This window comes from Tachysurus vachellii, chromosome 14 (genome assembly GCF_030014155.1).
Source record: "Tachysurus vachellii isolate PV-2020 chromosome 14, HZAU_Pvac_v1, whole genome shotgun sequence".
Taxonomy (NCBI): domain Eukaryota; kingdom Metazoa; phylum Chordata; class Actinopteri; order Siluriformes; family Bagridae; genus Tachysurus; species Tachysurus vachellii.
The window spans coordinates 17,603,064-17,630,667 of record NC_083473.1 but is presented as its reverse complement, the minus strand read 5'-3'; the positions used below and the strand labels follow the sequence as shown (position 1 = coordinate 17,630,667).

The following is a 27,604-nucleotide window of genomic DNA, read 5'->3' as shown; positions in this document are numbered from 1 at the left end:
ATCGTTCCGGTATCATCGTCCTCTCTGTTTATTCTGCCGTCTCGACTGTTTCCAGATCCGCAATGTCACATTTCCGGCATTTTCTGAGCCTTTTTGTACCCAAATGTGATCACAATTATACTGTGAGATATGGGAAAAAAAATAGTCCTTATTTATTTGACTCGAACTACAAACGGTGATACTTTGGTCTGATAGCAGTTACACAGCTTGCAAATGAAGCAGCAACACTTGATTTTCCCATTACTCAAAAAATCAGCTCCATCTAAGAATGTGCTTCATTGCCCAAATGAACACAAACAGTCTTGACTCACTCCATGGCCTTCTTTTTCCCCCAAACAGTTATTTTTTTCATTTGGCAGTAATACAATACCATAATAGATCATCCTGCTTTCCTTCGGCTACATTACAGTTACATTTCACTGTGTTGCGAAGCAAAGCCAAATGCCAGAGAAGAAACAGGGGAGAGAGAAAAAAAAATGCTTATGCAAATGATGATCTTGTGATTCGAGCCATGACCTCATATACATAAAGCTGGACCAGGAGATGCAAAATCCCCACCGTGGAATCTTTACCGTAAAAGTGTTTTGTTTATTTGGTGGTAAAAAGCATCTAATTTAGCCAGAAATGGATGATTTGTGATCTGGTAAATAAATAAAGAGCTCCAAATGAGAAATGTAGAAATGACCTGAAATAGCCCGAATTCACAAATGAAGCTACAATTAAAAAAAAAAAAAAAAAAAAAAAAACCATAGAATTATTACATTATTAAATCCTCTAACCTCACCTGAACCTGTAACACCTATAGGAATCAAGACGATGCATCTGCACCGCAAAACATCATCAGCTAACATCTATCAATGTCATCGTGTCCCAGGACAATCTACTGCTCAGAAGCACACCACCCCTGAGCACGCTAACATACTTTTATTAAAATCTCAGCACAAAAATGAAAAGAATAACAAAAAAAACAAAAAAAAAGTGGAACATTTTTTAACCCAAAAATAAACAGGAAAATAAACATACCACTACAAGTAGCAGTTCTTTCAAATACTTCCTATATAAAGAGTCACCTTGTTCTTCTCTACAAGCAAGATGAACACGTCTCCAAAGCCCTTGATTAATACAGTGTACGTTCATCAGTCAGTGTACGGGGCAACTATTATAAATTCATTTATAAGTATTTCAAAATATTCTTTCGGACATTTAGAGGGTTGGGATGTATGCGTTCAGCTGTTTAAATATTATCAGGATAATCTGTCAGTGTCCAGGTATTCATCTGAAAAATGTTCAAGCATGATTTGTTTACTTGATAAAGGAAAGCTACTTCGGCTAACTTTATTCAAGTTCGTCTATCGCAAGCTTTTGTTTCAGAAAGCGCTTTTAAATTAAAAGCCGGACACTTCGCTCTCCTCCGACGGCAGGATTCAGTGAGCTCTAGATCCTCGGCTGAGCGGATTTCAATTTCATTCAATTAGAAAATAAACTAGAAAATGAATGAATAGTTTACGCCACGTGCTGAACGTGCTAGCAGGGTTAATAACGGCTGCTGATGATGAGGTCAAGATCTAAAAATACTTTTAGCAAATAGAATTAAATTAAATGGTATATGAGAAACAAAATGATGGATGTGTTTATCAAGGGAACCGTGCAAGTCCCTAGAATCGTGCGCTTTGGCCATGAAAGACGGTCAAGAAAGTGACATTTTAAGTGCATGAGCTAGTGTTTGGTCCACGTGTGCATACTGTATATTCTATTGGTTTGACCAAGTCCAGGAATCCGTTGGTCACTTCTCAGCTGTGGGTGTCTTTGTAAACCAGGAGTTGAAGACAGAGGAAGCAGCTCTTGTGCAGAAGCAGGAGGAGCTCTTGACACGGCCTTCCTGCATCCTAATGATGTTGTCGTCGGTTGTGATCTACAGGCTGTCGTACATGTGCAGGGTTCTCTCGAGCTGCTGCACTACGCGCTGGTAGAAGGAGATCTGCTGACGTAAGTAGGCCTGCATCATGTCTTTAAAGTCCACCTCCCTGCGCTGGTGGAAATGGTTCATCTCAGCCTGCAAGGCGAAGCCCACTGTCCTGCAGCGCTTCCGAATACCGTCTGCCTCATCCTGATCCATCTTCCCTTCGTCGCTCATGCGCTGGGACTCTTTTACCTTCGCGAACGCACCTGAAAAGTGAAAGGAAAAGAGTCACAGAGTCAAGAAAAGTAACAATGAAGTAGAGAATGCTGACTGCGTCCCAAATACAGTACCACACACTACGCACTTCCACCATTTACTTCTCTAGTGTCTAGCGCATGAGTGTTAGAAGGGTTGTGATGTTTAAAATGTTTAATAACTGGAAAAATAAGCTATTTATCAATACAGTAGAATTTAAATTGTAAGAAAAGTCATGTTTGTAAGATGTCTTGTCCACTGCAGTGTCGTTCTGTGCACTCCTTGTTGGAATTGTTAAGGTGAACACATGACACTATTTATACTACACAATGGTATAAAAAAGTGCAAGTATGTAAATTGGGACACATTTTATTTTTTTAATATCTTATTAATTATATTTTCATCAAATAACCAACAGAACATTCATTCATCTGTAAATTGAACAGAAAAAATGACAGCAGGATTAACTGAACACACCACAACACACACACACCGATCATACTTTACAACTGTGATTGATGTAATTTTACATCATGCTGCGGTTCATGGGATTGTTTCATCTGACTGGGTAGTACATTGGACATGTACATTGGACATTACACATGGTTATTTACTCTTACATCATGTTGTTGTTATTTACTCTTATATCATGTTGTTGTTATTTACTCTTACATCACATTGTTGTTATTTACTCTTAGATCACATGGCTATTTACTCTTACATCACGTTGTTGTTATTTACTCTTAGATCATGTTGTTGTTGTTATTTACTCTTACATCATGTTGTTGTTGTTTACTCTTACATCATGTTGTTGTTATTTACTCTTACATCATGTTGTTGTTATTTACTCTTACATTACATTATTGTTGTTATTTACTCTTATATCATGTTGTTGTTATTTACTCTTACATCACATGGTTATTTACTCTTACATCACGTTGTTGTTGTTATTTACACTTACATCACGTTGTTGTTATTTACTCTTAGATCATGTTGTTGTTATTTACTCTTACATCACGTTGTTGTTGTTTTTTACTCTTACATCATGTTGTTCTTATTTACTCTTACATCACATTGTTGTTATTTACTCTTAGATCACATGGCTATTTACTCTTACATCACGTTGTTGTTATTTACACTTACATCACGTTGTTGTTATTTACTCTTAGATCATGTTGTTGTTGTTATTTACTCTTACATCATGTTGTTGTTGTTTACTCTTACATCATGTTGTTGTTATTTACTCTTACATCATGTTGTTGTTATTTACTCTTACATTACATTATTGTTGTTATTTACTCTTATATCATGTTGTTGTTATTTACTCTTACATCACATGGTTATTTACTCTTACATCACGTTGTTGTTGTTATTTACACTTACATCACGTTGTTGTTATTTACTCTTAGATCATGTTGTTGTTGTTATTTACTCTTACATCATGTTGTTCTTATTTACTCTTACATCATGTTGTTGTTATTTACTCTTACATCATGTTGTTATTATTTACTCTTACATTACATTATTGTTGTTATTTACTCTTATATCATGTTGTTGTTATTTACTCTTACATCACATTGTTGTTATTTACTCTTAGATCACATGGTTATTTACTCTTACATCATGCCTTGTGGACATGTCACCCCTCGCTTTCTGTTCACTTTGGCCCTGTTTAATAATTAGAGATATATTATCATAGCCTGAGAATGTAATACAGAATCATATGCTGTGGTGTTAAAGAGCTACAGGCAGAACAGCGCTCATGTCTAAATAAACATACTTATGTTCAGCTTTAAAAGCTTCATTAGGTTTGTTTACCAAGTCGGTTTTGTGTCTATGTGACCACTGGCGTGCCCTCGACATCGTCACAGTTCATTGGCATGTAATTAAACCTCTAGCTGTGTAATCATCTATTTATGGCACTTTGGATGATGTGAAGTCCTGCGTTTGTGGAGAGGTTTCCCACCCTCCTCCACTGTGATTGGCTGATGGAGATGTTCGCTTCCTGGAACGCTCTAATCACAGAAGGAACTTCTAATCACAGAAAAAACGTGACTTCCTTTCTGTTCGTTGTAAAGGGAAGATCTAAATTGTGAAAATATTTTACCTCTTAAGTATTAGAGACAAACGTCACCTCAACATATTCTACATGTTTGTGGTTTGATTGAAGGAGAAAATGAAACTATGTAGGGTTTATCTGTAATGTTAGTCCAGTTTATACAGAATCATTGTTTAGGTATTAATCTAAGTTTCCCATTCAAGATTAAATCACATTTAGGGAAAGCTTTGAGAAGTGTCATACGAGCTCTCGGCTTTAACCAAGCTTGTATTAAGCTCAAAATCCCAGACTGGTTTTAAATGACACCTTTCAATTGTGTACAATCTTCACAGATGAGGTCACAGCAAGAAATGAACAGAAATGGTGACTCAATCCCACAGTGTTAATCAAATCCCAAACCCTATATCTTCATAAAGTAAGTACAACTAAAACAACTACATGTGTTCAAAAGTATGTGGACACCTGAACAGAACACGTGTGTGTTTGCTGATCATCTCAATCCAGACAAGTTCCATTTCTGCTCTTATAAATAAAAAAGCTCTAAACTTCAGGGAAAGTGTTCCGTAGACGTTGGAGCGTGGTTGTGGGTATTCAAGATCATTCAGCTACAAGAACGTTAGTGAGGAAGACTGAGGTGCAATCATCTTATTTTCAGTGAAGCTTTAGCATACAAAAATGTTCTATACAACCGCATTCTTCCATTCTTACATGATGGTCAGCGGTGCTTTTAACCATATATATATATATATATATATATATATATATATATATATATATATATATATATATATATATAAATAAAACACGTATAGTGCTGGGCAAAAAAATTAGATTTGGATAAAGATTTCCACAGTAACAATTGAATTCTGTGTGTCTCCATCAGCTCTGTAGTTCAGTAGTCAGGGCACTGAACATTATAAGGTCTCTCTGTCTCTCCTCTTGTTCTTTCTCTGTCTCTCTCATCATATGCTCAGAAGCCTCTGAGCTCAGAAAAAAATGGCAGACGAACCAAAATCTCTCAGCCGACCTCTTCTACTAATGTCATTAGTTTGTTATTGTTGTAAATGATTACTGATATGTGTTACCTGTTTATTTCTAACTTTATTTGATGTTCTATAAACAGAGTTTAATGATTTGGAAAAAAAATCGTCCGGTGCTTGAACAGAAAATATTCTTCATAATGTACTTTAGACGACATTAAAATGAATATCGATGATATCAAGGTCGCATATATATTAATTCCTCGAAGTTCCAAATGCAAAAATACGCCATCGTTCATGTTGAAATGGGACTCTGGGCCTCATTTATCAACCTTTTGTCTATTAATCAATGCATTCATGGAGTCACACTGAACTAAATATTTCCACCAAGTCCATAAATAACTTTTATGAAGAAGGTGAGTGAAGATATTACACTGAAGATTTGATTTTTGTCCTCATCTGCCTGAAATTGATCCGTTTTTTTTTTCTCATCTATTGTTCTATTAACGTTCTCCCTGATTCTATTAACCTGGAGTGTAAAGCTTGCTTCAGCTGTCGAAAGGTGCCAACATTTTATTAGTTTTAGAGCATCTATAAAGGACGGCATCGCAGGGCGATTGTGAGACTGTGATAGAAATACTGATGACAAGTTAAGCTCAATTTTAACAAGATGTATTCTACAAGTAACAATAGAATAATACTAGTACTGTAGAAGAGGTCACTGGATCATGTCATGAGATTATAGCTCTCAGTTTGTAAGGATTAAATGTGAATCACATTCCAGGTGGATAAAAACGTCCAGGGCCGGTATTCATAAAGAGTCTAAGAATGACCTCAGAAAGCTCCTAATTAAGCTTAAACATGTCTAACTAGGAATCTTAGCTTAAGAGTGATTCAGAACCAATCTCAGAGCAACTCGGAGCAAGGACAATACAACGACTTTTATCTTAGAGGGGAGGCGGGGCTTAACACTTTCTTCTGAAGTCTGTGATTGGTTGTCCAAAAAAAATAATAAAATAGGTACGCTTTTAAAATCTGGTCTATTATAAGCTTTCACTTTGTCTCTATGTTAAGATATTTAAGTCTATATTGTGTAGGGATTATGTTTGTGACATCATATTAGAGATGTGCTAACATTTTAACACCTGTACATAACTAATGTAATAAACGTAATGTAATTATGTGTGTCCAATGTTCTGGAATGGCCGTCCCATTCCCCAGACTTGAATATCATTGAACATCTGTGGGGTGATTTGAAGCAGGCTGTTCATAATCGGCAACCATCATACCTAACTGAACTGGAGAGGTTTTGTAAGGAGGAAAGTTCCAAAATACATTCATCCAGAATCCAGACACTCATTAGGGGCTATAGGAAGCATCTAGAGGCTGTTATTTCTGCTAAAGGAGGCTTTACTAAATATTGATGTGATTTTTCAGTTGGGGTGCCTAAATTTATGCACCTGTCTAATTTCGTTTTGATGCATATTGCGCATTTTTCTGTTAATCCAATAAACCTCTTTTCACTACTGAAATATTACTGTGTACTTTAGTTATTTGATAGATCAAAATGAAATTGCTGATCCAAATATTTATAAATGAAAATCATGTAAATTTTCAGGGATTCCTAAACCTTTGCATACAATTGTGTGTGTGTGTGTGTGTATTATATATATATATATATATATATATATATATATATATATATATATATATATATATATATATATATATATACATACACACACACACACACACACACACACACATACACACACACACAGTTTCACTTGAAAGTCTGTAAACCCTTATTTCTATTAAACCGATATTTCTATATATGACCCAAAATATAATCAGATTTCCAAACAAGTCCTAAAAGTAAACTAAGTGAACACAAACAAATGAGCCAACAATATTATACTTCTTCATTAAATTATTGAGAAAAATGATCCAGCATTACATATCTGTGACTCGTGATAGTATGTGAACCTTTGCTTTCGGTTGTATCTGTTGTGAGCCCAGCTTAGAAGAACTTTATTCCATTCCTCAGTACAGAAAAGCTTCAACACTCGGATTTTAGTGGGTGTCCTCACATGAACTGCTTGCTTCAGGACCTTCCACGATTTTTCTTTTGGATTAAAGTCAGGACATTGACTTGGCCATTCTAAAACATTATCTCTGGTCCTCTTTAATCATTACTTTGGTAGACAGATTGGGGGCTTGAGTTCTTTGTCTTGGTGTATGACTCATTATTTCTTGAGATTCAGTTCATGGACAGATGTCTTGCCATTTTCATTTAGAGATCACTGGCATAATTCTGAATTCATCGTTCCATCAATGATGGCAAGCTTTCCTGGCCCAGATTCAGCAATACAGTCCCAAAGCATGATACTACCACCACCATGTTTCACAGACAGTATAAGGTTCTTATGGTGGAATTCAGTACTTTCATTACTCTAAAAATAATGCTTCTAGTTTTCAAACAAAGTTTTGTTTTGCTCATTCCTCCACAAATAATTTCTAATAGCCCTCTGTCTTGTCCACATGATCTTTAGCAACCTTCATGGGCAGCAATGTTCCTCCTAGTGCCAACTCTGCCTTGTACACCAACGTTGTTCAGTGTTCACCTGATGCCAGACTCAAACATTAACCTTTAGTTGCTTAGAAGTTACCCTGCATATCTTTCTGACCCAACAGAATGATCTTTGTTGGTTGACCACTTCTGGGAATGTACCAATGGTCTTAAATTTTCTCCATTTGGACAGAATCTATATGACTAGGAGTCCAAACCCGAGAGGATTTTGTAACCTTTTCCAGCCCGATGAGCAACAATGACTCTTTGTCTAAAGTTCTCACAAATCAACAATGATCCCCTTCCACAAACACACGACATAAACGTCAGACTTTGATAAATCTCTGTTCTTTAAATAAAATAAGACACTCATGGAGACCTGATTGTCAACTCATTGACTGAAATCTAACTGAAATTGACTCTAATTTGACCTTGAAATTAAGTACTAAACCTAGAGGTTCACATACTTTTGCCTCAAACAGTTATATAATATTGGAACATTTTCCTGAATAAAAAAAAAAGACCTAATATAATATATTTGTCTGATCTGTTTGATTGGGTTCACTTTGTCTACTTTTGGGATTTGATGATGATTTGGGTCATATTTATGCAGAAATATAGAAATTTCTAAAGGGTTCACAAACTTTCAAGCAACACTGTGTGTGTGTGTGTGTATATATATATATATATATATATATATATATATATATATATATATATATATATATATATATTCTGTAGCATCTTATTAATTCACTATCATTATTAAATATTGTATACAATACATTTTTTCTTGATCTTCACCTTTCGGCCATTTTTCCTCCATTAAAGAAACTCTTAAACCTATTAAAAGTCCTTATCTACCCCTTTTCCACCGGAAAGAACCGGGTGCTGCTTCAGAGCTAGTGCTGGTGCTGGTTCAAAGTTGGTTCCATGTAATTTCCATGTAATTTGTATAAACGGAGGTTGTAATTGAGGAAGTACATACCATTATCATTAACACAGAAAAAAGTTAGCCTTAGCATGTAGTGCTACTATCATGTGTGCTGATAATTGATCATATTGCGGTAAAGTAAAAGTGTATTAAACATTAGTATACTTAAGGTACATTTACACATGTGCTAACTGTAGCCCCGCCCACAGCCACTGACGCAAGCCGTTCTTAAGTCTAGCCAGCGGCGTTTTGGTGCTACTTAAGAACCACTTTTCCTGGTTCAGAGCTGGTGCTTTGGCTGTCGAAAACTAAAGAACTGGTTCTAAATTAGGCTCTGGCTCCGAACCAGCACTCAAACTGCCTCGGTGGAAAAGGGGCACTCGCTACACTTTTTGACCTTATGAGCTCTTTTAAGGGTTAAGATGCTTTATGGATAACTTCTATCTTTAATTTGATCTTCTCTTTCATTTGAAAGTGAAATGCGCAAATTTCTAAGAATTTTCTTAGATCTTCGTCACCAGGAGCAACTCTTTGTACTGAGAGCTTTCATGAATACAGGATCTGCTCTTTAGAACTCTTTATGATCACTTTAAATGAACGGACACGTCACGTGTGTAAAAGAAAAACACCACGACAGGACGTTTTGTGTGTAAATTAGATGACAAAAGTACCAAATCTGAAAGTACAGAGAGTAACATTTAATATTTGGGTGTGTGTATGAACAAGGAAATGACACATTGGCTAAATATGCTGTGTTTAAAATCACCTTCCTTAAAATGACATTCGAAAGCAAAACATAAAAAAACGGAAGAATGGGAAAAACCCAGCGAACAGAAACTTACTGAACAAGCAAAAGATTTATTAATACATGCATTATAACTACATTAGGTAGAAGAGATTTAGCTGACAAAAAGGTTGAGATTTAGATCAATATTCTGGACAGTTTAATTATTTCAGTGCTGTAATAAATTCTGTATGAAATCAGCCCAGAAGATTTGCTGCAATAACATTTCTAGCTATTTCCACCTGCTTGGATTAGACAAGAGCAGTGTGTTGTTATTTCTACTGAAATCTCAGGGTGGTTGGTAGGTCAGAGTTTAACAGCAAACTCGGTCATTTTCGGTAAAAAAAAAAAAAAAAAACTGATTTGGATGCTGGTTGCTCCACCCACTGAGAAACGCTGTTACTATGGCAACCGGGAACAGGAACATATATGTTAACGGCGACTTCGGTGTAGAACAACTGGAGACTTGCAGCGATAAATTCTGTGTGTGTGTGTGTGTGTGTGAGGGATTGGGTGCTAGTGACTGGAAGGCTGAGTTGAGTTCAAATCTCAGGACTGAGCAAAACTGTTCCATCAGACTAGAGGTGTCCGATCTAATCTGGAAAGTGATTGTGTTTGTGTGTGTACGTGTGTGTGTGCACTTTCATTCCAAACATGCGGAAGACTCAGATCAACTGATTAATCAGGTGGAATCAGATGCGGCTCCTGCTTGATTGGAATGAAGACCTGTAGCCACGTCAATCCTTTGAGGATTTGATTAGACACCCCTGCATTAGACTACAGATAAAACTGCTGTCAGATAGCGAGACAAGTGAGCACATGACCTGAACAAAGAGCATCTGTAACGCCACAAACTCTGAATATCAGATGTGCGATGGATGTGTTGAAGCCAGAATAATTGTGTACTTCTTTCTCCTTCCCTTTTTTTCGTCGACTATTTGAAATGAGCCGGATATCAGATCAGAAAGAATAACTGAATATGGATGAAAGCCTGTATCTCTGCTCTGATGAAAAGCCTTCAGCTAAATCATTTACATAAATGTAGGACGTCGGATGAATCGCAGCCGAGGTTTTGCTACGGTTCCCGACCTGGTTCATGTGAGAGTTAGAGCTGCTGGACTGCAGAAAGTTTATGCTTCATGCACTAATATTTATTCAGGTACTCGGTTCGATCCACTGAAACCCACCGCTGGGTCCGTATCCGGCCCAAGAGCTAATGGAAGATGACGATGAGGTGCCTCGTTACTGCCTCTGCATTCTCCTCGGTCATGTTAGAGAAGCTGTTAAAGTCTAAATTTCGTCTTGTTATTTAAGGTTAAATAACGACAGAATAAATGAGGCAGCGGTGCCAAGCACAGCAGTGTACTGGTCTCACGCACCCCCACCCTGATAGCACAAGTCACAACGTTCCCTCCCAGCTGGACCTTATTGTTCTGTAATCTTAATGACGAAACGGCACAATGCACAAGAGCTCGGAGCCAATATGAGCCAAGCCCACAAAGCAAACTTCACAATTCAGACTTATAAAGCACATTATAAATCCTTGAACACAATCTACGCTGTAAACATTTTCTACAAGAATGTAGCATAGCGAGTAAAACACCTTCAACACTGATTACATCACACATATGGTAAAGCTAAAGTTCAGGAATTCCACTCACTACGTTTCCACATTTCCTGAGTTCAGGTCTGGTGGGTTACTAGAGAACGGGCTGAGCTACAATTCAGCTTTCTACACAGCAACTGATCTTTCGTAGTCTCACCGAGGCAGCTGTAAAATCTCAAGCTCTGTAAACTCGCTTCAGCTATTCTAGAGTGTTACTGAACACTAACACGTTTTCCTATTATGCTTAGAGATTGAATTTTAAAACGTCAAACCCTGGAACCTACAGATGAAACGATCTGTATTGCGTAACAGTACTCTGGAGTTTACGATTTGAGACACAGCACATGACACCGATCAGGACAAGGCAGGACATTTTTAAAGAGCTGGTCAGGATGTCTCTAAATCACTTGGAAAGCAGCCAAATGGCAACGTTTAGACACTGATGCGGCATTCGTCGTCAGTTTTGAATGTTGCAGATGTACAGAAAGTAAAACCCAACATCAAAAATAAACCGAGCGTTGAATGAAAAAATGAACAAACGTTCAACAATGAAACATTCTGCTGCATGGTTCTAAAGCATAAGGAGACAAAAAAAAGTTAGTAAATGAATCGAGTTTAAAGCAAAACTGAAAGTGCAGTTGAAGGTGATTCACCCCTTAAGTGTTCATTCCAAACAGTTGCAGATAGGACATTATTTACTGTCCAGTGTCTTCCAAATGAGGACGAGGTTCACTTCTGAACCCTCTCAAGGGTTTTGCCTCATATCATGTCAGGGAGTCTTTCCTCGCCACCGTCGCCGCTGGCTTGCTCATTGGGGATAGATGTTCGAGATATATAGTAACTAGATTTATTTTATTCTGTTTCTATACATCTGTAAAGCTGCTTTGAGACAACGTGGATTCCTGAAAGCAGAATGTAAAATCCTGCCTGACTGCGTGAACGTGACGCGCGGCCTCGTTGATCTACGAGAGGACGAGATGCTGACGTGAAGGAAAGCAGCTAAAAACAAGTTCAGACCAATTTACAGCAGAATGAATCTGTACATCAGACATCTGGGAATATTTCTCTGATCTGGAAAGACAGGTCTTTCAAAAATCAGCAGATGATTTGAAAAACGTTCCCGCAAAACTTATACCAGCGTCAACTCGCGACGTGATGAATGCTTAGCTGAAGTGTCATCAGAAAGTTTGGAGCGCATGACATAGAAAGCTGACACGCAAGCTTGACAAGAGAGATCAGATTTCAGAACGAATTAAGTCGCCATGTCACGAGTGAACCGTAGCCTTCTCTGGGGCTGTGGTACCTCAATGATTAAAGGCTCTGGGTTTCTGATCAGAAGGTCAGGGGTTCAAGCTGCAGTTACCATCTATGGGCCCCTGAGTAGGGCCCTTAACCCTCTCTACTTCAGTGTGCTATCAAACAACTGGCCCTAGACCTCAGAACGAGCTCAAATATGTGAAGAAAAAGAATTTCGCTGTACTTTGATGTATACGTGACTAATAAAGCTTTCTTCTTCTTGATTAAAAAACCTGCAGCATTTATACAGTTTTACAGAGAATCTTATTTAGCATATAAACAAATGTTACTCCTAAAGAAAGCACAGATTTTTCTACTATTTTTTTTTTTTTTAAACCCCTGCATATCCTGCACACTTCTCCTTGTGTGTTCATAAATGATGGCAGAAGAAGCTGGTAATAAAACCTGTAGCTGTAACATGTGCCAGCGAACAGACAGAGGAAATGCTATGAAGTGGATAACGTCTGTCATCAATGTGGCTCCGAGTTTATTTGTTGTTCAGAGAGATGCCTGTTTTATATTTGCTCAAGCAGAGAGGTTATTGGATCTCTGATGAAGTGCAGTTAGCTTTGTGTGTGTGTGTGTGTGTGTGTGTGTGTGTGTGTGTGACAGCCTTTTTATTCTAAGTACAGTTTCAAAAAATATAAATCCCACTGAGGGTCTGTCCACAAACTACTAACATTTTAAAGCCTCCAGGTTTTCTGAACAGAACTTAAAGCCACGTGTGGTGCTCATGTTTGTGTAAAAAGAGTGCCTTAATTGTATTTGATGAACACACTAGTTTTCACTTTCACAACAGTGTGGTGACGTTCATGAAGGCTAAACAACCTGGCTGTATGTGGTCAGTCAGTTCTAATTAGCAGCAAGGAAATAGGGTGTGGAATAGATATAAAACACTGCAGTTTTACTGTGTGTGTGTGAGTGTGTATGTGCGTGTGTGTGTGCGTGCGTGCGTGCGTGTGTGCGAGCGAGCGAGTGATAGATAGATAGATAGATCCACTCACCCTATCTATCCCCCCCGCCTACCACATCTCCTTATCCCTGTGTTCTTGTTACTGAAAATGACGTTGCATCTAATTATTAATATTTCCCCACTACCCTTTTTTCACTTTATGTTTTGTTCTGCCTCTAATTAGAGACAAAGTGACAGTCAGAGAGTGAGAGAGACAAGAGAGAGAGGTAAAATATGTGAGAGAGAGACGGCACAAGGGAAAGGAAGAAAGCAAGAGAAGGAATGAGAGAGAGAGAAGGGGAAGTGTTTGCGTGTGTGTGTGTGTGAGAGAGAGAGAGGGAATGAGAGTGAGAGGGAGAGAGAGAGTGAGAGAAAAAGAGGGGAAGAGGGAAATGGGGACAGATAGAGGAGGAGAGAAAGAGAGAGGGTAATTAGAGACAAAGTGAGGGAAACGAGCGAGAGAGAGAAAAAGAGTGAGAAAGGGAATGAGAAAGAGAGAAGGGGGAATGTGTGTGTGAGTGAGAGAGAGAGAGAGAGAGAGAGAGAGAGAGAGAGAGAGAGAGAAAGAAATATGTGCATTCCTTTTCTGACTTGGCATCAGGGTTGATGATGCCATCAGGGTGCTTAAGTTAACTCATTTAAACCTGATCTTTCTTTAATAGATAAATACAGGAATCTAACAGGCACAAAGACTGTACCATCACCTCCAACCTGCTGATTACAGAAAGGTTTGTGTGGAATAATAAATGATATTGAATCATACTTGAGCTGAACTGAATGACTGCGACATGCTGCACATCAGGGCAGATGTGAGCCACACTCAGTTGTCCCACAGTGTTTAATGTGTCTAACAGACCAGCTGCACACTGCAGAGGAAACACTGAGAGGAATGTCAGGCTCTTTAGTGAGTGCTGGAAAAAAACACAGGCCAAGTCTTCACGCAGATTTATCTGTGAGCAAATACCGACATGCAGACTGAGGGTTTGTGAAGAGCAGGACCGAGGCCGAGAACTCTCCGGCGTATCCAACACAACTGCGTGACACGCTGTTTGTTTAGCTTTACAGCAGTACGAGTTGCTGATATAGCAAGAGCCTGAAAGCTTCATGGAAAGTAAGATCTGTTACGAGCATGAATGTGGCCAGTCAAGAACTCCTATAAGCCTAAAATATACACAAAGGGTTTGAATGCGGTGTTCTGATTTTTTACAGCAGTAATTTAAGCCTTGAGGTTCACAATCCAGCAGGATTTCTCATACAGGTTAAAAAGACTGAGGGATAAGTAAAAGTAAAGGACCTAAACTTTTCCTTCGAGGTGGAACAATAGAGAGGAGTGTTCTCAAATCTTGTCTCCACACCAGCATGCAATTATGCAGGATCAGGAAGTGAAGAACACTGGAGAGGTGGAGGAGAAGTTAAGCGTGTGCTCTAGTGATTGTACACATAAAGATGATGTGTGTGGTGGCAGAAAACCCGAGTTGTTACCAGGTTTGTTCAGCTCACACACACACACACAACTCGCACACAAGAGGAAGTACATGCACGATTCACACACACACACAGATACACAGACACACACAAAAACACACAGACACACACACATAGATATACATAGACACACAGAAATACACACAGTCACACTGTGGGTTCTGTCTGGTGATCAAAAAAAGAACCCGGTTAGGTCTCACTTTTCAGGAGCGTCTTGCTCGTTCTCCCAAGCACAGATGGTAAGTTAGTTTGCTGGTCTCTCTGGTTCCGTCCTCTCCCTGTGTTCTCAACCTTTCTTTTCCTAGGTCTGTGTGTGTGTCTGTGTGTGTGTGTCTGTGTGTGTGTCTGTGTCTGTGTGTGTGTGTGTCTGTGTGAGTGTGTGTCTGTGTGTCTGTGTCTGTGTGTGTCTGTGTGTGTGTGTGTCTGTGCGTATGTGTGTGTGTGTGTGTCTGTGTGTGTCTGTGTGTGTGTGTCTGTGTGTGTGTGTGTGTGTGTGTGTCTGTGTGTGTGTGTGTGTGTGTGTCTGTGTGTGTGTGTCTGTCTGTGTGTGTGTGTCTGTCTGTGTGTGTGTGTCTGTCTGTGTGTGTGTGTCTGTGTGTGTGTGTGTGTCTGTGTGTGTGTGTGTGTGTGTCTGTGTGTGTGTGTGTGTGTCTGTGTGTCTGTGTGTGTGTGTGTGTGTGTGTGTGTCTGTGTGTGTGTCTGTCTGTGTGTGTGTGTGTGTTTGTGTCTGTCTGTCTGTGTGTGTGTTTGTGTCTGTCTGTCTGTGTGTGTGTGTGTGTGTGTGTGATCCACATCAAAGCCACAGCTCTGTTCCTCGATACTAAATAAAACCAAAGCAAACCATATTAACTCACTGAAGTCTTGAAAGCAAGAGGAGAAATGATGGTGTGCAGACTACAGCAGACTAATCAGAGCTTCACTCGAACTCCAAAGACAGAAAAAAAAACAATTAGAATGGAGTTTAGTAGTCAGGTTAAATCTATTTGGTATGGCGGGGAAAAAACTGACAGATTTCAGTTATTTGTTTTTCTTTTTTACTCACTGAGCCCATATTTCCACCCATGTACACAAAGCTCCGCCCCCAAATCCTCACCTAGAGTTGGCATGCTCATTAGAGTTACTATTAGCCACAGCTAAGATGACATCACTTTCACACACACACACACACACACACACACACACACACACACTCTCTCGGGTATTCTGCTGCTTATAAATCAAGAAACCTCTGTTCATAAAGAGTTATGAGGATGTGAAGGAGCGATGGGGGCGTGTCTATGACAAAATCCAAATGTGAGCAAATGCTGCACTCCAAGGTTACCAAAAAGATGGATAGACTGCCGCTAAGCTACCAGTATTCTTGCCCAGCCAGACCTTCAGAAGGTCTGGATTCCAGAGCAGCTTTTATAGGCTAAGGTTGAAGTGTTTAAGTTTGTGTGACGTATACATCAGAGGTTCAGACAACGGTTCGAAGGCTGAGACCAAGCTATCACTGCTGTTTGTTGTAGCAGTCTAATATGTTGCATTACAGAACCAACAGACTGTCAGGCCTGTAGGTGTAACACTGTATGCTCTGACTTCACATTAAATGTCCAGAGATGGAAAATGACATCAGCTTGTAAATGACTTTTCTTACAAAGCAATTTAAACACAACATTCCAGACCAGAAGGCAGGTTTCCAAACTGTGATTTAATGCTAAGTAACAGACGTTTATTATTACTATATAATTACTTCTATAGTGACCAAGTCAGCTTGACAACATAACAAAGCTCATGAGTGACAGCCAGCATCTGTGACTAGATGTGGGCATGTCCTGTGACAGTTTACATATTCACATTACAAATATACGGAACGACTCGGTGCAGAGGCGACCAACTGGACTGAAGACCGTTTCAAAGACACACTGCTTCTCCTTTGCGGTGCACTGTTACTATGGTAACCAGCATACCCATGGAACGCCTACTGGCGACTTCAAAATAAAACAATTGGCGAATGTTAAAATTTCGTAATAGATCGTAATGATAGATATGGACAATAGCCATTTGTTGATTAGAAAAAGTAAATTGTTATACATGACAAATCTAAACCTGAGACTGAGCGCTCTGTATATGATTTCCCCTTGAGTAGGTACTTATAAATACACTGCACTGTCTGCATCCAATTGCACACATCTGTATATTATTCAACAATCGTACTGTTCTGCCACCATATATATTTTATGACCCGGTCAGTTATATTCAGACGAATATATATATATTTCTTTTCTTTAAATGTAAAAATGAAGCATATATATTTCCCTTCAATTATTAAGCTTGCTTCACTCATTAGCCTTCATTGCTCACTCACTACATTGTCAGGGTGTTGTCATCCGAGTTAAACGGATGCTCAGGTTTCCGAGCTCCAGCACCAGACACTATAGATGCAGCAAGGGATCAGGGCTATTGTCTCCATGCCGCCTTGAACAGAAACTAAACACCAGCAGGTGCATTTCTTAGGTTTAACTTAGCAAGGCTGGTCCCTAAGCCACAGAAAAAAATGCAAAGCTTGATGTTGGATGGTGAAGATGTTACTGAAACAAGGCGGTGATCAGTGTGGTATGGAGACAATCCAATAAAAGTCAACAGTGCAGAAAGAAATAATAGTTGAACCTGGATACGATGATGTAAAAAGCGTGTTGTAAACTGTGTCGTGAATGTTTCTGTTTTGTGTTTTAGATTCCACCTCATTCTTCTCCTGCTCTATTTGTTTTTCCCCCCAATCAATCCCATATGTGACCCATGCCGCACCCTCTGGGCTTTGCGCTGGGATTCCAGTAATTCACCTACAACAGAACCTGTCTATTTAAAAGATGGTAAATGGGTGAGAAGCACCTGATAACGATTTAGATGCAATTTTTTTTTTTTCATCAGTTACAGTGGGATGATCACAGGGTTCCTACAGCCTGCTCTGTGCCTCATGAGACTCCAGATATTTGGTGCTTCTCACGGTAGCCACGGTGCTCAGAACTCCGACCTTCGTAGGACCGAATAAGAATTTCCTTAGGCAGCATTCCCATCTTTTTCTACGGTCCTGAGAGTGATTAAGTGCTACTGGAAGCACATGTGAAAGTAGGGCAAAGGGTTATCGAAGTAAACTTCCTGTATAAGAGTCAAGCAGCAGAATTCTACTCACGTACGTGATTACAGATTTCAGATTAGAATTTAGATCAAAATTTAGTTCAAAAATTTTGAATATTTAGTCAATCATCAGTGGAATGGATTCAACCCCCTTAAATGACTGAATGTGTGGGTTTTCTTTAAACAAGCTTAGAATGATTAATACAGCAAAAAAAAAAAAAAAACAACAAACAAAACTTCTTGTACCATATGTAACCCCTCTGAGTCTCTATAGCGTTTCCTCAGACCTCATTATGTAGAACTGTTCAAAGTGCATGACTGCTGCTTGTTAAATGTTTGCTGTGCAAGCACTAACTTGCCGAAGATCTGGCAAACGCTGTGCACTTTTTTTTTTTTACATTTTACAGTATCTTGCAGAAGGTGGGGGAGAACAGCTGTTATGTATGAGAGACTGATAAGTGAAGCTCAAGACACTCTATAACTGAAACTGCCTCAAAAACAAACAGTCGATGACTTTAAAGGTTTAAAACCTCAAGAAGTTTGGAGAAGTTCTCAAAAATTAGTTATTGCTTTGTAATGCAGAAGTGTGAATTAATGAGATTTGACCCCAGATCGAAATATCACTGCTCGCATATCTCAAGATATCATTTTAGAGTTTTGGATTTGTCTCCAAACTCTACCTTCTCCTGTTCTCGGTTGTCTACGACACAACACAGCCTCCCTGGTCTTTAATATGAAAATTGGTGTTAAAAGAACATAAAGAAAAAACTCCCAATTATCTGCATTAAACCCCAAATGATCTGAATTATAATTTTGTTCTTGCACATTACAGCATGACAGAACAAACCCATAACAAATAAGCTTCACGTTACCTTTCTGTAAATGAATGATATCTGGAAAGTTGGACAGCAAGCCCTGGTACAGCGAGAGCTTATCCAGCATGTGGAACAGGTCATATTTGGGCTGCTCTGCAAACATCTCCCCGATGTTCTCGTACGTCCGACCAGTGTGTGAGATGGCGTTGTTCAGGCCGTCGCAGCTGTTCGGAGGGTCCAGCATGAACGACTGGCTGATGGACTGGAACGCATTACCCAGGCGCTGAAACTCCTTTCGAAAGCCGCCGATATGCTTGCGAACAAGCTCAGACGCAACGTGCGTCAGCTGCATGACGCTGTCGTCCATTTTCTTGGCGAAGGCCTTGAAGGTATCGATGCGCTCCTCGACGTCTTGCAGGTCTTGATGCTCTTTAGGGATGTGGAGAGTGAGCATAAAGTGAGCTCCGACCAACTCGTCCTTCTCGGCGCGACGCTTTCCCAGTTTCCACTGCTTGTCATCCACACACATGAGGAAGTGTTCGAAGCCCTCGTACTGAGACAGAACCGGGTGACTGGTCATGTGATCCATCCACAGGATGAGCCGCCGCTTTCTTTTTTCAATGAAGTCTTCCTCAAAGCGACCCGTGGCTTGTTTCTCAGGGAGGTGGGGTACAGAAATGACAGTAAATTTGTGCAACAGGCGATTGTACAGCCAGTCAAAGTGCTTATAGCGCCGATACACGGGCCTGCCAGTGTGGCTGGGGGTGACTCTGTAGGAAATGTAACTCTTAATGCCCTTGAACTTGGTCTGTTTAGTGGGATCTTCAATGGAGCAGCTGAAAGGCTGAGGACTCTCCTTCCAATGAGGTCCAAGTGGGCCCATTTCGATGCCGTATGACTCAGCTATCTTTGCCATCATAGGCACATCACCGAGCACAAACGCCTCGACACCGGAGCGCACAAAACTGGAAAAGCGATTGAGGTTGCGCCCTACCATGCTGCCTTTCCTGGAACTGGAGATGCTGTCCTGACGCTCCATGTGTGGCCTGGAACGGTATTGCACGTTAGGGTTGGGGTACTGGCTCTGCTGTGCGTGCCCGTTGGCACCCACCGCCCGACGAGGGTCTTCATCCTCGACCACCGTGGAGTTGTCATCCCAGTCGTCCCAGTCGTCGTAGTCGTCATCGTAATAAGTGGTGTTGGTACTCGGGGTGAAGAAGGCCTCTTTGCCAGGGGAGCCTGCAGGGCTTAGAGAGTAGTCAGTCAGGTTCGAGTTGGAACGTGGCCGAATTATCTCTACGTACGAGGCGGGGAAGAGGCCTTTCTCCCCACGGCTGTTTTCACCCTGTAACCAACCGTCTACAGAGTTCTCGTCAAAAATCACCAGCTCTTCATTCTCCTGTATGCTGATCTCCTCTTTGTTTTCACTCTGGAAAGTGTAAAGTGCTATAGCTTTCAGTGACATCGTAACCTCTCTCGTGGTGCCAGAAAGCGAAGACAAAGTTGGAACAAATCCTTTTCGCTTGTGTGTGTTGAGGATTCAGCTCATCTCCCATGCACTTAGCCAGCACTTCTGCACAAACACAAGCTAGACGTTTTCACACAAAGTTTCATCTCATCACTGCTAGCAGACTAATACAGCAAAACAAAAGAAACTAAACTCAATGTAGTTATCCAGAGCACAAGATCAAGATCAAAACTCAAACATTGGTTACTACGTGATCTACTTATCACCCAATAGGAATTCAAGAAAAAAGTTTTTTAAAAAAAGTTAAAAGTTACGCGGAATAAACTAACAAACAAAAACAAAACAAAACAAACAAACAAACAAAAAACAAAAACTATTCACTCCAGTGATGCAACGCTACATGTCTACACTCGGTCTACAAAATCGTAGTATAGATGGTAAAACAGGCAATAAAAACGTTTGTAAAGATAAATTTCTTGTTCTGAACGGTCTGAGAAAACTCTTCGAGGTCATTTAAAAAACAAACAAAAGTCGGTATTGTCTGTTTTGGTCCAGAAGGTAAAAGTAAACACCGGCTAACTCACAAAGTACAAGTGCGGTGTTGTAGAAACCTGACGTTTGAGCCGTCCGGTCATGTTGCACAAGACGATATCAAAACATTGTCTTAACACAAAAAAAAACACAACAGTAGGAGAGACGCTGGTGATGAAGATGATGATGGTGGTGGCGGTGGTGAGGATGATGATGATGATGATGATGGTGGTGCACGCGTCCTAGTCCATTCTGCATTCCTCATTCCGTCACAATAACAACCCAAACCGAGGCGATATTGTAGGACACAAAGCACGGTCGAGTTTTCACGTTTGGTTAAAAAAAAATATATATATATAATCCCAATCTTTCCGTGACGTGAGACGGGGACAATGAACCGAGGAAAGTTTTTGTGGCTTATTTAGCTCCTGGTTTATTAGGCGAGAGAGATGGGATGTTGTTGTTTTTTAACTCTCTGTCGCCGTCAAGTGGATAATCCTATAGGATTGACATTTAAAGAGGTGGAATACAATGAAAGAAGAAGAATAAGAAGAAGAATGATACTCGTGAACATGATGTGAGTTTATGTCTTTCATTCGTTTTTTTTTATTATTATTATTCATTTGTTTAGTTGTCTGTTTACCAACATCAAACCCCAAGACGCCTAAACTCCGGGATGTCGTTTAGTTAACCAACAAAAAAGATGGCGGCTCATAATGACGTAGGGTTAATTCCAAAATGGCGTCTTGTTTATTGTATAGTGCACTACGTGAAGCGTTGTACCCAGATTTTCACCCCCTTGGTGAAGTGCACGGACATAAGGGAGGACGGTGCTATTTGAGAGCTGACCATAGAATCGCATTCAGAAACGTGACCGGAGCAGCTAGCAGCGTCCTGAACATCCATAACAACAGGTTTGTTTCATTGTAAAATGTTACACTTCAGCATGTTCTCATGCTAACCTCATGGTTGTATATATATATATATGGCTAAGTCTGTTAGCTTGTGCGAGTTGCGTGTTAAAGGTGCCCTTCCACACAAAACGGTTTATACTTGAATTTTTTTTATATGTGTTAGGTCCATATGTGTTTGTGTTGTGTCGTGAATGTGAAAACGAACTGCTACCTCCCCGGTCAGTTCTAGCTACTTAAAAGAAATAAGGGGAGAAATCAGGTCAGTTGGAAAAGCTGGTCACTCTGACGTCAGAGTGACTGAGCTCATTACTATTCATGAACTCTCCCACTTGAGACCACACCCCCAGAATTCGTGTAGCTCAGTGAGTTTCCTATACAGCAAGGATGGCTGAACGTCAACGGGCTTGTGAAGAAGCCATTCTGCCGAAATTCAAGGTGATTGTAAACAAAGTTCCTCTAGCCTAGGTTACTTATTGCGCTGGGTGAATGAATAGTCATGCTCTCATATCCTAGCGGTTAGCCAATCGGAGCCAAGCAGCATAGCTCATTTGAATATTCATGAGAACCGACAGGAGTCTTCCTGCAGGCTTTCTATGGCCATGTCCACACTAATCCGAATATATTTGAAAACGGAGTTTACGTCTAAAAACGCTCCGCGTCCACATTATAATTTTTTTTTTTTTAATAATTTATAATCGTTTTCCAAAAGTTGCTCATCCACAATGAAATGTATGAAAACGCTTACATATCCCTACTGCGCATGAGCAAAGCTTCAACCTGCGTCATTTCCGCTAGGCGTTTATTTACTTTCGACTGCATCACATGACTAAAAATCAAAAAAAATAAAAAATAAAAAAATTAAAAAAATAAAAAAAAAATGTTACAGGGTCCATGGTAAACTTCAGACATTACCACAAAAGTAATGAAATACGTGTGGCAGGGCATCTTTTAAGTTTGAGTCGCCATAGTAACGTTAGCTAAACCGCTGACGTCGAATGTTTACGTCACATTCTAGCATCATAAACGTAGACGAATCAGACCAAGCACAAAGTCTTCTCATCCCATATGAAAGTTCTGTACTACCTTATTTCTAGGTCTGTAATGGAAGCCCTGACTGAGGCACTGTCCTCCAGCTTCTGTGTAACCAGAGAAGACAACAGTACCTCAGCCCCACATCCTCGCCTGGCTCAGTACAAGAGCAAATACAGCGCTTTGGACCAGGATGAACGGCGGAGGAAGTTCCTGAAGGAGCAGAAGGAGTAAGTATCCTGCATGTTAACATGATAATGGTGTTATTAAAACTTGTAATACTATATAAAAATCCCATCATTTCAGAACAAACGTTCATATCCACAACCTACTGCTTTTAACCTCTCAGTCTTGCTCCTAGCTGTCTGTGCAGTTCTCCTTTTATGGAGTTTTATGTGTGTAACTATGCAAATGAGGCACCTCAGGAACACATTTTGCAGCTCCTATATACGTGTAAAGCAGCAGTGTCCAATCTTATCCGGAAAGGGCCAGTGTGGGTGCGGGTTTTCGTTCAAACCAAGCAGACGCCACATCAGATTCCACCTGTTTAATCGGTTGTCCTTGGCTTTTAGTAGACTCTGGTGTGGCTTCTAGTGTGGTTTGAACGAAAAGCCGCACCAGCACTGGCCCTTTCCGGATAAGGATTTTGGATTTTACTGCTGTAAAGTAACATATAACCGATCCGATCGCTCAGAAGCTGTATTCTGTAACAGTAGGTACAGCTGTCAGGAAATCACAGGCTTATTTTGAATGCACTCGTTCTGTTTCTTTCAGTTGTTGTTTCTATAGTAACAGGGACGCGTAGGGCAGATGTGGCACACAATTTCATCTAATTATAATTGGATTAAAAATAGAAAACATAAATTATACCTGGAAAGTCTTCAGCACTGTGGACGGTGAGCCTTATCGCTTCTCGTAACGTGACACGTGGTGCTTCTCTTAGTCACGAAACAGAAGAAAGCAATCCACAACATTGAATGCAACTATATCTGGATAAAAATACAAATGGAAGAGTTGATATGCTGTTTATAGGAAAGGAATTTATATATATATGTGTATATATATGTGTATATATATATACATATATATATACACATATATATATAAAATTAGTTTGGCCCATATTATGAAGATGTGCTGCCCCAAACATCTGCAACACAGCTGTTTAATTTATCAGTAAAGATCTGGAAATGAATGAGCTTATCTGTCGAAACACATACTTTTTTTGCGTAAAGCAATTCCAGCTTGTGTGAGATGTTGTTTTTTATTTTTTAATAACTTTTTCCCCCTAGGAAAAGGCTAAACTATGTGAATCACGCCCGCCGTTTGGCAGACGGAGACTGGACAGGGACGGACAGTGATGAGGAAGAGAAACAGAAAAGTCAGGAGCAGGATGAAGTGGAAGACGAGGGGATGGAGGTTGAGCAGCACAAAAAGTTGCCAAGGCACTACGCCAACCAGGTGATGACACAATGAACTTGTAGACTCTTTGTTAGCTCATATGGTGTACTATAGGCTTCTGCAGCACTGATTTCTCCAATTAACCCTTTTGGGTCTCAGTCTTTTTTGTTTTGTTTCTTTTGGCTGTTTTAACCATCTACTAAGATTGGAAGGTAGGAAGATTGGAAGGAAGGAAGGAAGGTAGGTAGGAAGGAATGAAGGAAAATGGGTAGGAGGGAAGGAAGGTAGATAGGTAGGTAGATGCTTGTCTGCTGTTAGTTAAGTGGAACATATGAGATATAGTCATGGATAAATAACACTTGACATTGTGATGTGATGTCACCAGCACAGGGTTCTTCATCACTTATGTAACTAATTTCTCTGATAGCTTTACTCATGTTCGGCGCACACACTTAAGGTGTGTTTGACGTCACATGACATGTCTTGACCCAAACTGAACAGAATATCACAGTTTTGTTGATTTTTGTGTTAATTTCTGCAATCACAAAATTCTGGAGAGACAGATTAACTTGTACACTTGTCTTTTTTCTAACACTGCTCCAGCTCACATGAGAAGGAAAATGTTGATGTATTGCAGACACACTTCACATGTTGTTTTAATGCAGGGTTGTATTTTAACTCTAAACTCTGTTTACAGCTGATGTTGTCAGAGTGGCTGGTGGACATCCCTGCAGAGCTTAGTGCTGATTGGCTCCTGGTGGTCTGTCCAGTAGGGAAGCGCTCGCTCATCGTTGCATCAAAGGTATGGGCTAGTCTCATTCTCTCTCTCTCTCTCTCTCTCTCTCTCTCTCCCTCTCTCTCTCTCTCTCTCTCTCTCTCTCTCTTTTTTAATAGTTGATTTTTAATAATGTGAAGTTTTGCTTTTCCATTTTTCTCCACAAACTTCCTTTAACTTGAGCAGTCAGTCAGTCACTGTTTTTTTGACAAAGGTAAATAACTCTAGTGGCATGATTAATATTCCTAATGGCTGTCTTTCCACTTGCTCTTTTATTTGTTAGGAAATACTTGACTTTTATTTCTCCATGCACGCAGAATTGAAATGACTGAAGTCGATGATGTCATGTCTGACAGGAAACTAAACTAGGACATGAATGAGGGATATAAAGTCCTCACTGCAATAGTACTTCCAGGTTTCCCTTTAGTTAAAGTACTGTTATGCAATTATGCTTTCAACAACCTTTTATTTATTTATTAAGTTCTCCTAAATATCCTGAACGTTTCCACTCTTCACCATACTAACATTTCCACACGCTTGTTAATATGTTTGATGACGGTAATAAACGGTCTTGAAATTCATGTATCGATTTCTTTCTTTGATTTTATAGGGTTCTACTTCATCATACACTAAAAGTGGGTACTGTGTGAACCGGTTCCCTTCTTTGCTCCCAGGAGGAAACAGACACAACTCAGCCATGGGGAAAGGTTTGTAACACGAGGCCTATACACATATGTTCACATATAAATTTATTAAAATAAACAAATAAAACTGTCATGGTAACATTGTGTTTAATGTTTTCCTTTAGATTACACCATCCTGGACTGCATTTACAGTGAAGTGGACAGGACGTACTACATCCTGGATGTGATGTGCTGGAGGGGGCATCCAGTCTACGACTGCTCGGTGAGTCGGTTCATCCTTATTTCAAAACCATTGTAGAATGGCTTTATAACCTGCTTACTAAGGTCTGATCTCGTACTGATTTGTGTAGCTCAGTGGTTAGGACATTGGACTACATATCAATGGTCAAATCCCACCACTGCCACTTTGCTTCCCCTGGGTCCTTGAGCAAGGCTCTTAACCCTCAACTGTTCGGTCGTATAAAATAAGATGGATGTAAGTCGTTCTGTAGAAAGACAGTTTTGTAAACAACACACACATTAAGTATAATCGAACTTCTTTCCATTTTTATTAACAGACTGAGTTCCGGTTCTACTGGTTGCAGTCGAAGGTGGAAGAGGTAGAAGGACTGTCGGAGATCTGCACCCGAAACCCTGTAAGCTCATTAGTAGTGTATAAGTCACTTTAGTTGAAGATTACTGAACTCATCTACTCACTGTTTTCTGTTATATTCCCACATTTGTTTGCAGTTCCGGTTTGTGAGTCTGACCAGCATCAGCTGTACAACAGAGTCCATTCAAAAGGGCCTGGCGCACGACTACAGCTTCGGCGTAAGTACTTTGGAATGTTTTGTTCATACATGTAACTGGTTTGAAAAAAAGCTTGTTTCTCTGGTGGGTTTCCATAATGGATCATAAGGGGGTTATGCATGCAAGTGGATATATTTAGACATGCTGGTGCATTTGTGAATGAAACAAATGCTGATGTGGCAGATACAAGACTTTTGCTGAGTGGAAATTGATACTTTTGGTTTGTTTGCTGAAATATTTATAAAATATATATGTAATATTAGTCACTTTGCTTCTTTATGATACTTTTGTAATAGTATCTACTTTTACTTAATGTTCATCATTATATCATTTTCTCTATCATTATATAATCCTAGTTTAATAAATCTCACACACATGACTTCTGACTCCAGGTGGACGGGCTGCTGTTCTACCACCGTGAGACTCACTACACCCCGGGCAGCACGCCGCTGGTGGGGTGGCTCAGACCCTACATGGTGAAAGACATCCTGGGGATCGAGGTGCCTGAGTGCCCCCTCACCACCAAGCCAGACTATGCTTTACACCAGATGCAGCAGATCCTGGAGCACAAGAAGCCGTCCAGTCAGGTCCGACCTGCGGATCAGTACGGAAGATACGAGTTAGAGCATCTGTCCACGCCAGAGCTGCAAACAGGAAGCGGCAACCAGAAAGAAAGCATGGATAGCTGACTGCTAGCTGCTCAGAAGCTACCGGTTCGGTATCACGCCAAAAAATTCTCGACAGAGTGCTGAGATTTATTCAGTGTTTTCTGAAACCATGTTGATTTTAGAATTTTTTTTTTTTTTTTAAACTTTCTGAACTCTACATGTGGAACTTCAAACGTGACCATAGTGTTAATCATTTTCCATTTGTTACTGATCAGTTTAACCTCCCTTACTGATTTAGACAGCATTTACTGTCTTTTTTGTTTTTTTGTCATAGCCTTTATCAGGTATTATTAGGATTTTTTAAACGGATTTACACCGTAGCTCCAGGAGGACATCATAAAGCAAAGAAAATTTGCATCGGTTTACCAACACAATCCCCTTTATGAACGCTTCTTCTGGAATATTACATTTTGGCATTTTAGATTTACGCCGTCCTTTTCTAAGGAGGACACTCGAAAGACTTTTAACGCTAAATTAAAAAATGTATTTTTATTCTACACATTTTGGATAGATCTGGAACCCTTTTCCCCTTTTTTTTTTTTGTTTTTACTTTTATTTTTTTAAGATAATTTAGCTTTAATTGTTTGTGCAGATTCCCCAAGGAAGCCTGACTGAATAAAATGCAAAGCTGAA

At 39.8% G+C, this 27,604-nt stretch overlaps 2 protein-coding genes across 3 annotated transcripts; one reads left to right on the top strand and one right to left on the bottom strand.

The window, feature by feature from the left end:
• Positions 1 to 207: 207 nt before the first annotated feature.
• snx33 (sorting nexin 33) lies at positions 208 to 21,157 on the bottom strand. Its single transcript, XM_060887498.1, has 2 exons — positions 18,810 to 21,157; positions 208 to 2,166 (listed from the first exon to the last, which is right to left on the bottom strand). The coding sequence occupies exons 1-2, from the start codon at positions 20,215 to 20,217 to the stop codon at positions 1,913 to 1,915; spliced, it is 1,662 nt and encodes a 553-aa protein (XP_060743481.1). The 5' UTR covers positions 20,218 to 21,157; the 3' UTR covers positions 208 to 1,912.
• Positions 21,158 to 21,202: 45 nt separating this feature from the next.
• On the top strand, positions 21,203 to 27,601 carry snupn (snurportin 1). 2 transcript variants are annotated; one of them, XM_060887499.1, is made up of 10 exons: positions 21,203 to 21,328; positions 21,513 to 21,665; positions 22,760 to 22,924; positions 23,987 to 24,155; positions 24,793 to 24,897; positions 25,481 to 25,577; positions 25,679 to 25,776; positions 26,072 to 26,149; positions 26,244 to 26,324; positions 26,696 to 27,601. In XM_060887499.1, exons 1-10 carry the CDS (start codon positions 21,309 to 21,311, stop codon positions 26,990 to 26,992), a joined length of 1,263 nt encoding a protein of 420 aa, XP_060743482.1. In that variant the 5' UTR covers positions 21,203 to 21,308; the 3' UTR covers positions 26,993 to 27,601. The 2 variants fall into 2 exon arrangements, with proteins under 2 accessions (XP_060743482.1, XP_060743483.1); XM_060887500.1 differs by lacking the exon at positions 21,513 to 21,665 and having other exon boundaries at positions 21,207 to 21,328.
• Positions 27,602 to 27,604: the final 3 nt, after the last annotated feature.